General features: G+C 35.2%; 1 protein-coding gene across 14 annotated transcripts in view; it reads left to right on the top strand.

The window, feature by feature from the left end:
- SOX5 (SRY-box transcription factor 5) overlaps positions 1–16,997 on the top strand; it is a 929,786-nt gene that overhangs the window by 705,360 nt on the left and 207,429 nt on the right. For all 14 annotated transcript variants that reach the window (XM_037144816.2, XM_053661997.1, XM_037144815.2 and 11 more), the window contains one exon: positions 16,609–16,695. In XM_037144816.2, the coding sequence (XP_037000711.2) occupies positions 16,609–16,695 (87 nt within the window). The remainder of the gene's footprint in view (positions 1–16,608; positions 16,696–16,997) is intronic.

Genomic DNA, 16,997 nt, shown 5'->3' with positions numbered 1-16,997 from the left:
GTGAAGATAAGATTACACAGTGGAAAACACCAGTTCTTACCAAACACGAAGTAAAAATGAAAGACCAAAGTTTAAAGCATAAAAAAACCCCATCTTTAACAACTATTTGCTATTTCTACCATTTCTGTTGTCCTGTGTATTTTGTTGGAAGCTACTCATTCTGGAATTTCAGTTTTGTAGAGAGTTAGGAAAAGGACTTGCAATTTTATTTTTTTTCTTTTTCTATCACAGCCACTTTGTATAAAGGCAGGCATGCAAATATGTCAGGAAAGAACTCTAGGTCTTCTTGAACGTTAAGAGAGATGTCCATTTTAGCAAATGGGGAGGCACACATTTGGATAAATTTATATGTACCCCTGAAATCTGGGTGCTAGTCTGAACTGCCAAACTTTAGAATTTTCACATTCTTAATATACCAAAGTGGGTTAAAACAGCCTATTAGTATAAGGAGTATTTTTGAAACTGTTGACATTTGGCTACTGTTCTTTCATCCACTGTTCTGTAGTCTTGACAGAAACTTGGTTTAACTTGCAGAGAGAAAGTGAAAGACAGAGAAAGGTGTCTATATGAAATGCCCCGGAGAGAAGCAGAACTCCTGTAAGGCAACATTTAGGCATTGAGCGTGACACTGTATTAACCTCTTTAATGGATGTATGTAATAAAGTGACATGTAAATGGAGCACAAGGGGAGATATGACACTATATCTGGAAAAGGATAAAACAGTTGGTTGAATACTGGGCTATTATAGCAGTTTGCAAACCTTGGATAAACTCAGTCAGCGGTTGTATAATTGGTTATTCAATCCCGACCCTTGTTCACAGCTCAAAGCCAGGAACACTGAGACCTGTTGCCAATTTGAGTGAATATAGTGACTGTACTCGGCCGGGGCCTAACATTGGAGCCAGGCCTTTTCCTGTGGGCTGGTTTCCACCATGTCTGGGACTGGCTCAGTGACAGTGGGCCTTTTGTTGTGAGAGGCTGGCTGGTACTCCCCTCCTTTGCAAAATGTCTAACAGCTACACAAATATAAGAAAATAGGAAAAGGGCCTTACTGTAGCTTTTCTCTTAGTAAGTTAATGTGGAATTATTAGTTTTCCTTTCTTTTCTTTTTTTCTCTCCCTTTTTGGGGAAAGTCTGAGTTAAGTAAATAAACTTAAAGAGTGATATAAGAGCTGGTTTGGGGGTAAGAACTGAGTCTTGGTAGTGCCTGATTAGAATATGATATCTATGGAGAAATGTATAGCAATTTGATTCACAAAAAAATTCCTATTTTTACTTTCCCTCCTTTCTCCTATCAAAGTTCATGGTGAAGATCGTTTTTACTCTATGTCTCTTCCACGACAAAAGGTCTAGCATGTTTATAAATCTGTTATGTATTTTACTTTATGAAACAAGTACCCTACCTTCTCTGCCCAAACCTACTGGATAGAGGCCAACAGCCTAACCACTTGCTGTTTCTTCTCTAGTAAAATTTGAGAAATAAATCAGTGAAGATTTTGATTTGAGTGTGTGGTATAAAGAATGCCCAGTCTTCATACAGTGCCCGATTCATAAAGGGATCCGTAACAGGCCTGTAGTATTTGCCAGTTAGGTGCTGCTTACTGATAGGGTGACAGATCGCAGCTGCAGTCAATTATGCCTCCATTATTTCTGTTGTTTAAACATACTGAGGAACACCAGTTCAGAGGATTTCACAAAAGGCATCTAAGTTCCAAAACAAAGTAAAGAGCATGTTAGAAAAGAAAACACCGACTACATTCTGAATCAAGAGTTTTTTTTTCTGAGCATATTGTAATCCCTCTCCCTTTTCCGATTCCACCTCACACACCCAGCATTTATAAAATCACACACACAACACATAGTGTTTGATTTAATGCAGGGTTGCAATTCAATCAGGAGACTGCTGAGGTCATATAATATAAATGGCTACAGTACTTCTTGGCTCAGTTATAGCCTTGATCTCTCAGGGCTTTTGTTTTTGTTAATTGAGTAGCCTCCTGCTGGGAGGAGCTCCTAAATATTTTGGACTATATGTCACGAAAAAGAATTTGGAGTCCAGAAGGTAGTGGGGGAAGGGGGAGGAGGTAAGTCTCACCAGCAATGGATAAAGGAAAAGGAAAGAGCTTGTTCCGAAACCAGGACAGGACAAAGGAAAAAGAAGCAAATTGTTTTTGAATAGAAAATTAATCACTGAAAGGGACTGGCTATTGTGAGGCAAACATAAAAATAGAGGGAGCATTTAACTTGAAATATATGAGGAAAAGCGCTATAGAAGCTCCAACAGAGGCCTTTAATGGAAAATACACCCGGCCATCTCATTATAAGTGCATCCCTGGGAGCCAAGTGTTATGAGCATTAGTAAGAAGGTGGTATTTTTTTAAAAAATTGATTATAATCAAGCTTAATGTATTAGAGGCTTAATAAAAGTATTGTGTGGGGGCAGTGAGTATCATGGCATAATAGGGACCTCTTAGTATTGGATCGTTGATAAGTATTGTATTTCATAATGTTGATTGCTGCTGGAGGCCTTTGCTTCCTGATGAGTAAATAGGAACTTGAATTGGTAAAAAGACGATCACAGAATTATAGGCTGGCCCTGTTAACCCCAGAAAATATAATTCAATATATATCTTATCATCTTAATCTCCCAAACATTTGCCTAGATTATACGATAACACAACGTTGTATATAACAAACAGATGTCTCCCCTAGGTCACTCTTTGTAATTTAGTAAATTGTAGGTGTCCAACTGGAGAGCCTAGAGATGCTGGTGGAGAATGAATGCTTGAGATGCCTCATTAATTTAATGTAGGTAAGAGGCTGGTGGGCTTAAAGGATTTGGTGGCAGACCCATAGAGAACTATTTAAATGGAATTCAAATAGTGTGGAAGAAACTTTTTTTTTCTATTATTTTTCCCCTCCATGCTGTGAACCCTCACTGATCATTATTTTTCAGGCACTTCAAGTGTCACAACAAAACCAGAAATGCGGAGATATGTATGAAAACAAGCATTTCAATTAAACTCAAATCAAGTATCTTTTAAAGGTGTTGGTTTTTAGTTTTTATACAGCTTCGTTTGGCAGAGAAGTCCTCACATGTTTTGAGATTTGGCTTTGCTGTGTTATAATTTTGAGGGTGCCGTGCTGTAAGCTTGGAACAATTTGCTGAGCAGAAAAGAGAGAAAAATAAATAAGTTAGGTTTTACATGTAGAATTATGGCCTAAAAAGGTAAGCTGACACCTACCATGTAATAGGAAAACCTGTTAGATTACGTATCTAATGTAATTAATAAATTTGGAAATTTCCCTGTAAGTGATTTAACCACCTCATTGAACAAGTAATGTCTCTATTGTTCTTTGGTAGCTGCCTGGGAAACCTGTTATTTTCCTCTCTTTCTTTAGAAATGGAACTCTTTAATTTTTAATTTCATAAACATATGTTAAGTAGATAATGCACTTATTAAAGATCAATTTTGTCAATTACAAATTTATTGCAATGATTTACAAGTGGAGTTTACTCTCATTTTTTTTTTTTGCAATAAATTGTTCACCTTCAGCAAATAAGATTATAGGTAACTGCCATACTTGCAATGACTTCTTTTGGAGTGCTTGTAATTTAACTGAAGATTCCACTCTTTATTAGAATACTTTAATTTAAGAGAATGATGAAATATATGTTTCTAACATACCGTAGTTGTTAACAATGTCTTATCTGAATCTTTTTCCTGGGAGAAGTATACGATTTTCTGAAGTAGTTGAAGTCTGAGAAGCCTTTTTTTGAACCTTCAGCATGTATCCTGGTGTTCACTTAGGGTGGCAGACCCAACGTCCTGTGACGGAGAAGCCCTTGGGGCTTCAATATGCTCTGCACCTTTTGTGAGAAATGAGATAGTAGGTTCCTGGGGGTTCTCACGTGCCTCAGGGAGAAGTTGCAGAGGTATGAACACTTTTGAATTTTCAGCATGTAGAACGCAGAGCTTTGTGGGTTTTGAAAGACCATCATCCCCGAGTTTGTGTGTGCTTGCTCTCTGACCCCCCAGGTCAGAGAATTGGGTCCTCCGTCATTTTACTAGACACCCATTCTTTGTTATAAAAACCAATTGATATTTTAATGTTTAATTGCTAGTATTTGACTGTACTCCCTCCACATCCCAAAGCTATTTTAGATATGCTTTGTATTTTTTAGCATTTGTTTATCCTTTTAAATCAGTGAATCAAAGAAAAAGCATGGGATGCATGTCATAGTGTGGTGAATATCCCTTCCCACTGAGTCACGTTTTTTCCTCAGATGCATTTGTTATGAGTGAGTTCAAATTGCATTTAAATATCATATGAATTATACTAAGTATATGTGAATTAGAAAGATTAATGTGACATATATATATATACATATACATATACATAATTTACTACATAAATGAGAGTGAAATTGTTCAATAATTACCTCTGGAAAGCGAAGCACAAGAAAAAAAAGGAACTTTCCACAAATCTCTCTTTTTGGCTCTTCCTTCTATCCCTGAATAATTCTTTATCCTCCCTTCCAAATGTTGATATATCATGTTTTCCTTTCAGTTAATAGATGTGAGACATTATTTTATAGATATTACTAATTGATGTTTTAAGAATATAGAAAAATAAGAACCAAAAGGTTTCAATGTTATGTGTTAATTATGTTCAAGGTATAGATTATTTTATCTTCTAGCAATAATGCCCTTCCTAAGATTAGTAATTTGTTGTCCTGCCATTCCTTTAAATGAATAATGAGGGTATTATCCCATTAATTTTTCTCAGATCTACCAAATTACTTGTAACATTAATTCATCATTTTTCCACCTCACTTCTACAGCATTCAGAGAGAATGTCCTGTCATTGTCTGCATCCCAGGAGTCTCTCTTTTCTGTTTGCCCATACATCAACATATGTACCTCTTCTATGTGTGTGGCACATTATATTGAAAAATATAAATGTATATCTAGCATTACTCATGCTCCCTTATTTGAGACTTTTGAAGAAAATTTTTATTCACAATACTCCAGTAGTAATTTGTCATTTCTTCCCTTATAATAAATAAAGTATATGTGAGTTTCTGGTAGTTCATTACAGCATTTTACTGTGACTTTTTAAAATTGGGTATGCTGTAATTCACTGAGTTGTAAAATAGAAAAGTGTTGGTATGTATTTGAGATTTTTTAGTTGATATCAACTAAATTATCATTTAAGTGACACTATGATGTTAGTAAAATTCTTTTACCATTCTAAGAATTCAGTCAATTCTACTTTAGGTCTTAGTTACTTGAGAAGTGTTTTCAACTCAAATTTCTAAAGGTTTAATAGAATGTTTTTATCCACATGTTTATATCCTGAATCAGTGTTTGTTCAACAAAAAATTACCTTAGGTCTTGGAAAAGTGCAGATTCCTGGGATCTAAAGAGCCAGACTCTCCCATGGAAATTCGTGTTTTAAGAATGCTTCCCTATTACTATGAACTCTAAGTAGTTTGTCCACATTTGTTTTGCTCTTGTTCCTATACCCAATGCCAAGAAAAATATCTTTTCTTTTAACTTTATATTGTTGCATGGTTTAATTCATATTATTTTTCTAACTACAAACAAGATAATGAATTGGTCCCATTTTTGGAAATTACTGCCTAGTAGAATATTTTTATAACAGGTCTGATTGATAAACAGAAGACTATTTTAGAATTCTTTATGGTCATACTATGATAGTAGTTTTGGAAACAGTCCATCAAAATATTTATTTACTATAATAATTAAAGTAAGGCATTGTTTGTTTTTTTTTTTACTTTTACTTCGACAAAGGAAACAATAGGAGAGCAACTCAATAACACTAATAATTGGAGTTGAAGGTTTAGTGTCTGGCCACTGTTAGCCTACCCATCCTCCACAGGAGATGGTGAGTTACTTGAAGTGCATTGGCCATGTCTTCATGCCTATCATAGTTCCACAATAGCTGCTTTAATAGGTAATTGTTAGATAAATTAACAAATAAATAGAATCTGATGCCTCCCGATCTTACATGCTGCATGCATGTATATAAATGGTACAAAATAAAGTGAGAGTATATATGTGTCAGCAGAAGAAAAGATAGTACAGTAGTTTCATATGTTCATTGAATTCAGAAATTAAATGAATATACCTATAGTTTATGCATGCCTAATTTTATACCCACTGTCTTTGACCTAGAGAGTTATAAGTCTGGTGATATAGAAAAAGTATAAGGCAAACTATCCTTTTTTCTAGTTATCTAGATATTTTTTCTTTTTTGTTTGCTTCTTTTAAAAAAAATCACTTTTCTTTCTTAAATGGAAATGCATTTTAAAGGAAACTCTTACAGGTTCTTGTCTTACTGTTGTCCATTTTGGGGGTCACAGCATATTATAGCTAACACATGCTTATAGATTTCATTTTTGACTAGATTTTGTCTAAGCTTGTGAACAGTAAATGCCTCTTTGCCAAAAAAAAAAGCCTATTGTATTTCCTCATCTAAAATTACTCTTAAAATGACATGATCCAAAAATCCATGAAAGGTTACAAGAAATATAACAACTTGTTAAGGCAGATGGACTACTTTGGTTGAGAAGGATATGCACAAATTTAGATATATGATTTTAAGCAAATCATAGGATATTTGTCTTAATTTTAAAATCTGATGCTATGTACTAAACATAAATATATAATCTTATTAGTAGCTTTTCAGCTCAACTATTCAACTACCTGCATATCACGATCTCTGATTTATCATATGAATCATGTCAGTTTTTATTGTTCATATCTTTTCAGGCATCTGGCAAGCTGAGATTTCGATTTGTTTTCACATATGTTGTGATAGAGAAGATTCAGGATGTGTAGTGGGTTAGCATCAGGCTGCATGCGCTTTAATTCTCACTTCCAGTGGTAAAACATTCTGTCATATTTTTAAAGTATTGGAATTCTTATTCTAATGTATGTTAAGTGGTTTTCTATTTCTATGCTTTTTGTATTTTCTTTATCATCTCCACTACTCACTTTTACAATTTTAAACAACATAAAAACTCTACAAATGCAATCATTAATTTTTGTTTTCAGCATGATCTAGATATCTAAATTAAATGGATGATTATGTGTATACACTTTTTTAAGAAAGATAATTGCTTCATTTATAATTCAAATACATATGTAGGTAATTTTTCTTAATATAATTTGCTTAAAACTATGCATTCTCATCCTCACTAAGCTATAATATGTTCAAGCCATCTTAACCTTTTCTTATTTGTTTATATATATTTTGTTTACATATTAGAACTTTAAAAAATATGCCTGCTTTTCAAATGTCTTGCTATAATTTAGTTCTTATAGATTTTCTTGTATTTTTTCTTTCTTGCTCTATCTCACATGTGTACTATTGAGAAAATAACTATTTCAAATAAAATTATATGGAAAATAACAGATTTGTTACAATTGAAGTTACTTATTTGATGTATGAAATAGTAAAAATAGTCATGAAAATCTTTTATGAGAAATATTTTCATTTTCACTTTCATGTGTTGACTGTTACTGATACATCATGATATTCTAGCTCCAACTGTCTTTCTATCAAATTGCTTCTGCTTTTATATTCCACCCCTATTGCCTTACTCATTCCTTTGCTTCCTCCTACTCTCCATTCTCACCCTTTGCATTGTAACTAATGGCAAGAACTTAATTCACATTTCCCCACCCACCCTTAGCTAACATCATAAATTATTTGGATACAAATGGACAGTATTCATTAGCTGTGCACTTTACTGAAAGATCTTTACACAGGAGTGCTGCATGCTCCCATTTTTATTAAAAGTTAAAATGCTTTTGCTGTCATGGGGGTTAGGGTGAGTTAGTGATGATAGAGGACAGGGCTACAATGCTAATAAATAAAAATAATAACTATTACTGTTGGCTGAGTGACCCTGGGAGAAGTGCACGACAAAGCTATTTGTTGTTCCCTTTCACTTGTCAACAGCACAGACTTAAAAGCTTTAGCCATTGTCGAGGACCTAATAAAACCTTTGGAAAGTTAGAAAGACAACTGTCAAAAAAAAATCTCGCAAAGATCAGTTGAGTGTTTTTTGTATGTCTGTGATGTTTTAGAACAATTCATACATCAACCTAATAGAAGTGACAAATTTCCTTGTCCCTCATACATAGTACTATGTCTCTTTCTGTATCATCTTTATTGACCTGAACCAATTGCAAAATTCATAAGAATCACAGATAATAAATGAAATGAGGATTGCAGGTCATTATCATGAAAATGTATATAGAGAGAGCTCTCACTCTTTGAAGAGTCTTTTGATTTCTAGGTAGTTTTAGTGATGGGCAAAGTGAATCGCATATATATATTTCATTTGATTTGTGAAGTAGTTTTCTAGAGTTATTGTGTATTAAGTTGCACTTGTAATATTTATCACCATTTTTTGAGTGTTATTGTGTACCTAGCACTGTTTTAAGAACTTTACATAAATTAGCTCCTTTAATTCTTTTGACAGTTATATAAGTGCAGTCGCTATTCCCTTTACGAGTATGTTGAAGCAGAGAGGTTAAATTACTTGTGAAAGGTCACAAAAGTAGTAAGTGATGGAGACAAGTTGTATGACATCAAATTGTTATTTTTATATTTGGTAGTAAAAGATGAAAGATTTTGTATGTGAGAATAACTGTATGCAATTACTTTCTGAAATGCCGCCCTCAAATTATTTGTTATTTTTGCTGGAATCTAATATTTGAAACAAAAACAAACCTTAAGTGTTGTAGTCCATGCAAAAATGCACTTATTTTCTGACTAATGGAGTGGATAAAACTATGAAGGTTTCATAAGTCTATCTTTTCACGGGAATTTTTGTGTAGAAAGCATAGAGCCATCTTGTGAGGAGTGCTCCCAAGGTTACTCAAGGTTATTGTATGTAGCAATTATACCATATTGGTTGTGGCATATTTAGTCATGTGCTATACTCCTCAAATGTGATATAAGATTGGATACAACTGACTAGGGTCTTAATAGTTTCAGTTTTCGCAAGAAGAAAATTTAAGCCTGTGAGTAGTGATTTAGATATTACAGTATCCCAAAAATGTAGTTCATATTAAAAATTTCAAAACTTGCATCAGCAGGCCAGACAACTTTTTTTCTGGCACTACTGAATGTAAAGTATTTCTAGACTTTAATTCATTTCAGGATAAGCACATATAAAAATGAGGCTTATTGAAATCCTAATGCTTTGGAATTTCAGATGTGTTTCTGTTGTGTGTTGTGGTATGTGTTATTTTTTAACATTTCCTAGAAGAACTTGACATTTCCAGTGGCAGACTAGCTGCAGTGCTTGGCTAATGGGACTGTTCCAAGGCCTTCTGGTCTTCATTGCACAAATAACTTTCCAGATATGTAAAAGTTTTACACTGCTTCCATTGCATTGTTTAGTATTTGTCCCCAAATGTTGTCTAGACATGTAGCTATTGTCAGCTTCACCTGAACTCTTACTGATATATGAATTCCAGATTTGGCTCAGTCTTTCTCTCAGTAATAATTTTAATTATTTAATGATTAAATATCGACCTATTGAATTGTAATGATTTTTTTTTGAAGAAAAATATATTTGGCCAAGTGCACTAACTTGCAACTATTTTTCAGTTTTAGGGGGGGCTATCAAAAGAAGGCTTCTAAGGGGTGGTCTTGATCCCTAATCTCTGTTAGAATTAGGTAATGTTAACTAGATGAGTCGACATTCAAGGTAAAATTACCTAATTCTAACAGAGATTAGGAATCAAGGCCAAGTATATCGTATAACTATTGTCAAAAATGAGAGGGGATGACTAAAACTAGACTAATATTTCATGTTTTTGAAGTTTGGCTTTTTATTAAATGAACCTCTCTGTATAGCACATTGAAAAGGGCACTAAATTAGGAGTTAGGCTTCAAGTTCTGCCTTTATCATTAATTAAATTAGGGATCTTGGGCATGTTTTAACCTTAATTTAGAATTTTCAGTCTGTAAAATGAAGAATTTGATCTAAACCAGCTATTAACAAATTGTATTGGATAAAGCAGTCATCTCTTAACACTAATTTGCTTGGGCAAATATTTAAATAATACTATATAATACATTACTCAAAGATTGACAGTTAGTACATAAGATCTAAGTCCCACAGAAACAAATGTAAATATGTTTAAAGTTAATTAGATTTACATGATAATGGAATGCTTGTTTTGTATGTGTTCATTTTAAGTAACCAAACAATACATGTTCTATTTATGTCCAGTATGTCTTAGTGGATGACTTTTATGAAATGCTTATCTAAATGATATCTAAATATCTTCCCATATTTAAAATTCTGATTCTATGACATGAATAATCTACATACACTTTTTACTTGTTGACTCCAAAGCAGCTATTGGTGGATTCCAAAGTTCAGCCCTAGCATTTTTCCTTTCAAAAGAAGACCCCCAATCCTAAACATGCACGCTATCACATGTCAGAAATAACACAGCTCAGTCTAAGCTACAGAATTAAAATATAAACAGTGGTAGATTTGGTATGACCTAACTCCTGGGACTTTGTTTAAAAAGTCGAATATTACACATACATATTTTTTGCTTGTTTGATTTTTCAATGAGCTCTGCCACTGCAGCTCAAGGGAGATTAAGGGGGAAAACCTACATAAACACAAAGCAAAAACCTGAGCTTGTGTGCAAAGCTACTGCACTGGAGCGAATGTGGTTTAATTCTTGGCACTGGCAGCTTGTTGGAGAATTACAATATGTTGGCATGAGTCTCTAGGTCTCATTGTTCCAGATGAGGGAGTCAGTCTTAAGAGTGTTTGGCACTGAAGGGAAAAAGGAGTGAGAGTTATAGGGAATGAACAGGCCCTAAAGAGGCAGGATGCTGCTGTAACAATGGCTGGCACAGTTGGGGGGGGACATTCGCTGGTGGGGATTGCTATAGTATAGTCATTGATGTGAAGAAGCATATGTGAGCAAAAGAGGCAAGGCTAAGAAGGGAAAGCAAGCAAACATATCAAAAGGGTCCAGTTAGCAAAAAGGGACAAAAGTAAACCAATTAGAGTCATCTTAATATTAATATGCTGATAAGGATATCTTTCATACCTCTCCGATTTATCTCATAGTTTATTTTTTAACATTTTTTTCTTTTTTAAAGTATATACAAAATTTGCCTTTTCTTTAAAGAGACAGATCCTTGAATTAAGAGTACCTGGTTTTGTATTTCATTTATTCTTCTTTCTGCCCAGGTGATGTCAGACAAAGTAGCATTTTGAGCCTTAATTTTCTCTTTTGCAAAATGGATATAACAATAATGTATACCATTGACAATATTTGTTGCTATGCATCTGAAATCATTCTACAGATGAAATGGTATGCAAATAATAATAACTATTATAATTCCTCACATTTATTTTAATATAGGGAGCTGTAATTTTTATTTTCACATGAACTGTGATACTCTCACACTTGGGAGAAGTAAATCTCTGGAAAATCTTTAAAAGCTTTTCAGTGAACCCCTGGGCAGACAGCTTAGTGGGACCATCCTCCCATACACCTAAAAAGGCGGTGGGTTTGATTTCTGGTCATGTGTGGGCGAAACCAGTCAGTGTTTCTCTCCCTTGCTCTTTCTTTTCCCACCTTCCTCTCTCTCTTTACTTTCTTCCTCTCAACATATCCTCAGGTGAGGACTAAAAAATTTTAAAAGTTTTTCAATTAAAATTATGATATATTTTAACATGGAAATAATGGGTAATACAGAATTTGAACATTTGGAAATAATAAAGCACACATTCCTTAGTCATAGTAATTCCATAGTCATAGTAATATAAAATGGATTTTGATATGTATTTATAAAAACATATTATATTTTAGAAAATGGAATATTTAGTAGGTAATTACTATCTCTTTTACTCCATAAGCACTGAAGCAGAACTTACATATTAAATTTTTCAAATTGTTAGTTTACTTATATACATACATTCATAAACAGTGTATTATAAATATTGATCTTCTAACACTTGATAGTTTACATTTATAATTATGAATATTCATAGTCTTTACCATTTTTAGAGAAATTTCAATCATTTGTACCTGTCTGTCCATTGTGCTGATTATAGTGAGATCATTTCTTGCCACTGCTTCATGAGCTACAATGGAAACAAGTTGAAACAGTAGCTGATAGAATACCAGGTGTGGATTTGTTTAAAACACTTGTTCTACAATAATTTGGATAGAGAGGTGAAGTGAGTAAAATAATGTACTTTGGGTCCCTCCGAGCTAGCCAGGGAGCAGGTCTTGGTGAGAACCCAGATTGTTTGACTTACCGGCCAATAATCTTTCCACTATATGAATGCATTTTCACTTCATTTTATATTGCTGCCAAATGGTCACAGGTTTTCCTTAAATCACCCAAAATCTAAAGTGCAAAGTCATATTGTGGGACTGTATCCTGAACATAAACTGTACGAAAACTTGGTTTTTAATCCCACCACCATACTGCTCAGAGCTACATGGCACCAGGGAATTCAATTATTCTTTCAAGTTTTTACTTCGCCCATCCAATGGAGTTAATGATTTGGAGGCTGAGCAACTTCCCACATGCCCCTTTAGTTCTTCTGGCTGTTTGAATAATCCAAACTCCATACAGCAGATTAACAGGAGACAAATCTAATTTTAATATATATGCAGAGGAGATTCACGTAGCATGAAAATTCCAAAGACCACAAGGGAAAATGAGGCTTATGTGTCATTTGGGACTAAGGAGGGGAAGGTAGGCAATTCACAGGTAGACGAGAAAGAGCAAACATTTGGTAAAAACAAATTCTTGCAGAGCCATGTAGAAACAGTGGGACACAGAGGGGAATCCAGTGAACAGATTTTTGCTTGGACCCTCCCCATCTGCTCCACTTATTGTATGTGCTGAGGTGAATACGCTGAAGCCCCCTTCCTGAAGCAGGTTCTTCTTTTTTTTTAAATTAATTTTATTTAGTTATTTTTCAAGTACAGTTTTTTTTTGTCTATTTCTCCCATCCCAGCCTCCCCCGACCCATGCTCCCCACCTCCCTCCCATTTCCACCCCCCTTAGTTCTCATCCCTGTGTCCTTCCTATTTGTTCCTCCAAATCCCTCCCCCTTTTTCCCCTTAACTTTCCTTACCTCTCCCCTCTGGTCACTGTCCCCTTGTTCTCTATTTCAGTGTCTTTGGGTTTTGTTTTTTTTTCTGAATCCTTTTAGGCAGGTGAGGGGGAGGTTGAAAACAAAAACAAGGAACAAATAGGAAGGACACAGGGACGAGAACTAAGGGGGGTGGAAATGGGAGGGAGGTGGGGAGCAAGGGGCGGGGGAGGCTGGGATGGGAAAAATAGACAAAAAACTGTACTTGAAAAATAACTAAATAAAATTTTAAAAAATCAAAAAACAAAAACAAAAACAAATACTCTTCTTGACTTTGTTGGGCTTTAATTGTTTTCACCTGGAAGGAATCTGCCAGCCAGGGTGGCACGTTCTGGGGAGACTCCCTTGAAACCCCACAGTGACACTAGTTTCCACATACTGTCTACTCTCGTTTTACAGATGAAGACATGTGTGTGTGTGTGTGTTCTAGAAAGAACAAAGGCTTTGAGATTCAGTCATTTGAGCTAACTTGGTATTGAACTGTCACGAATAGCTCCCGAAACTTTGGTTTCCTATATGGTAAAAATGGATGTAGAAAAATCTAATTCAGAGAATTACTGTGAGAAGTTGAAGATGCCGCATGCAGAGAGCCCGGTATCCCGCGCAGCATTTAGCCCTCAAAATAGTAGCTCTCCTCAGGGTTTCATTGTTGTCAAGGGAGTTAGGAATTTGTAGGGAACAGCAAAGCAAAAACAGTTCAAGATGCAAGTCCTTCTCTTCTTTTTAGACCTGTAAAGTGGATGTAACAACATAACCTGAGTCTTCAGGTGGTGGCTGTGATTAAATGAGAAAATACAGGTGAAGGCTTCTAGCATAGGTCCTGACACAGAGGCCGCTCAATAAATGTTTACTGAATCTGAATTTAAAGCATGTACCTCATCCAAATTACAAATATTAGGGTCTTCATTCAGCCGCAGATATGACAACCTCAAGTGAGATATGTTTCTGATTTTGCATCTCCCAAATCACTTGGTCTCAAAGAAGTTATTCATTTTTCTGTAGTTTATGTTAAAAGGCAGGTCCTTGAAAAAAGCGGCTCTGTATATGAGCCTTCTATCTTTATGTAAGTTAATAAAGAGGCCGGGAATGTTCTGCAGGTTTCAGAAATCTGGTGGCTGTTTCTTTAACTCTGCAACTTAGACAGAAGACTTCTGTTTCTTTATGAGCACACTACAGTGAATATTTTGTCTAGCTGCAGGGGAAAAGCTTTGTCATGGACTTTGCAGACAATAGCCTTAAAAGTAAAATGGTCTGCTTTTGGTGCCGGGAGGTTCAGGGGCTTATTGTTAGTGCACAATGGATTTCTATTGCTGCATTCCTGCTTTGCAAAGGTTTGTTAGCTTTTAATGACTGACAGTACTCTATTGCAAATACCATATTGGCTGTGCCCTGTTTACATGCTTCTCAAGAATTTTTGTAGAGTGCTAGAAAAAAGAAACAGTGGTGTTTGTTTGACCTACTCTGATAAGGTTTAAAAAATAATTTCACTCATGAAGTGTGTACTGGGTACGTAGAGACATTGGAAATCTTTGCAGAAGTGTGTAAAGTTACCTTTAAAGCTTAAGTAAACAGAAATATCGATAACAGTAAGAATATATTTAATTCATTTTATTGCTTGTATAATTGTCATTACCATTTTTAAAACAATATGGTATAAGAAGGGATATTTTAAGAAGAAGTAAATTGTTTAGGATGTCTTCCCTAAATGTGAAAAATGGAAATACATATTTTATTACAAAGGAAAAAATACATTTCATGCATTCTGTAGGTAAACGTGCACAGTGTAGTGGTGATGTATACAATTTCCACCATCCATCCAGACGATGTAAAGCAGTAATCAGAGTTCTTTCACCCCCATTTTATTTTCCACAAGGTTTTGACATCTGAAAACAAAACATTCCATATTGTTATAGTTACTCCCGGGAAAATTTCACCTTTACTTTGTTCAGAGCTCCACACAGGCTTTGAGATTCTGGTAGCGGATGGCAGCAAGATCTCGGCCTTCAGAAGAGTAGATGGCATTAGCTAAAGATGAGGATGAAGGGGTCTTACAATGCATTTGATGTGGGGAAAATTAACCAGTTTCTAATAATCTGATGGTCTCTAGGCCAGACGGTTCCTTTGATAAGTTAACATGTACTCCCTTTATACTCCTAGTAGGGGGTAGACGAATGTCTGCACAAACACAAACACACATAAACACCAGTGGGGAGAATGGCAGTGCACGTCTCAGATCGAGATAATAAGTGTGGGCATTGTTATTTAGATGGAGCATACTGGGACACTTATCTTTTAGTACACTCCATTTTCTAACTGAATGCAGTGCTAATCGTGGGATTGAAAGCCATTGTAATTGTGTACCCATCTAAATGCTGACAAGAATATACAATTACATTGTTTGGAACCGAGTTTAATGTTTGGGGGTTTTGTTGGCATTTATATTTACTTATACATTAACATTCAGACACAAAAGGAGAGGTCAGAACTGGGTGATGTATAGAGACAAATATCAGACTACAGCCTAGCTTGGCTCTCTAAAATGTGTGTGCCTGGTCCCTGTGCAGGGTGTTTTAAAAAGAGTGTGACACAAATCTGAAATAAGCAAATAATAGGTTTCCATTATAGGCATTACTCACTTCTCTAGATTTTGCAATCTTTGTACAGCTTCTTTTGTACCAACTTTTTTTTTAATGTTCACGGCAAATCTTTCCACAGTGTGCTTACCACCACATGATGTTAAACACATATTATAAAGTGGATGTAATTGTAAACACACAGAGGGATATAATTACATGTAGCAGATTTAAGAGCTAATTCTTTGCCTTTTTTTTTACTCTGCATTTTATCAACATAATTATTTTTTGACTGCAGACTAACACCCTGAAATTGACAAGCATCCATTATAGCAGAAATTTATTCACCAAATTGAAAAACAATGAACTGCAGGCTTATATGTACCCATTGTCATAAAGAATTAGAACCGCTTTGTTCTGCGAAAGGAAAAAGCTAATGATTTTGAAACAGCAAGCAACAAAACACTCTTTTTTTTCCTCCCCTGTTATCAGTTTGTTGATGAAGTCATTATGAACTGGGGCTGGGATTGGGATGGCCTTATTTTTAGCAGATAGACTTTAAAAATTTTTTTTAAACAACTTGGATTTATTTGAGGGGAGGGATCAGAAAGAGAAAAAAAAAAGAGAGAGAAACACTGATTTGTTCTTCCACTTACTCATGCATTCCTTGGTTGATTCTTGTATGTGCCCTGACTGGGGATAGAACTCACAACGTAGGCATATCAGGACAACACTCCAACCGAGCGCCCCCTCCAGGATCTAGCAGCTAGACTTTTGATGAGCTCCATTGTCAAGACAGTCATGTTGATTGCTTACCTTTTTTCTTCTTTACTTAGAAACCCCCAGTATTGAGAAGCTACTATCAAAGGACTGGAAAGACAAGCTTCTTGCAATGGGATCAGGGAACTTTGGTGAAATAAAAGGTAATATGTTTGTAATTATTTTGATCCAAAATCTATCAAAATGAAGTTAATATTTAGGAACACGAATAGCAATGAAGTCCTTCTGCCCCCACCCTGTTCTGCCTCGTGCATTCACTATCTTTGGTGTTTGTTCTTTGTAGCTTGAAAGTGGGTATATCAGGGTTCTTATTTTTGCCCTGTTTGTACCGTATGGGATAATGGTGTGTTTTAATAGAATGATCTCACTGTACTTTTAGCAGGCTTTGAGATTCATATTTTTTTAAAAATGAGTGGTATACGTTTTAAGTAGGTATGTACCTAAA

This window comes from Artibeus jamaicensis, unplaced genomic scaffold (genome assembly GCF_021234435.1).
Source record: "Artibeus jamaicensis isolate MK-2021 breed Jamaican fruit bat unplaced genomic scaffold, CSHL_Jam_final contig_233, whole genome shotgun sequence".
Classification (NCBI taxonomy): domain Eukaryota; kingdom Metazoa; phylum Chordata; class Mammalia; order Chiroptera; family Phyllostomidae; genus Artibeus; species Artibeus jamaicensis.
Note: the sequence above shows the minus strand (reverse complement) of the source record. Positions and strands in the feature narration are given on the sequence as shown.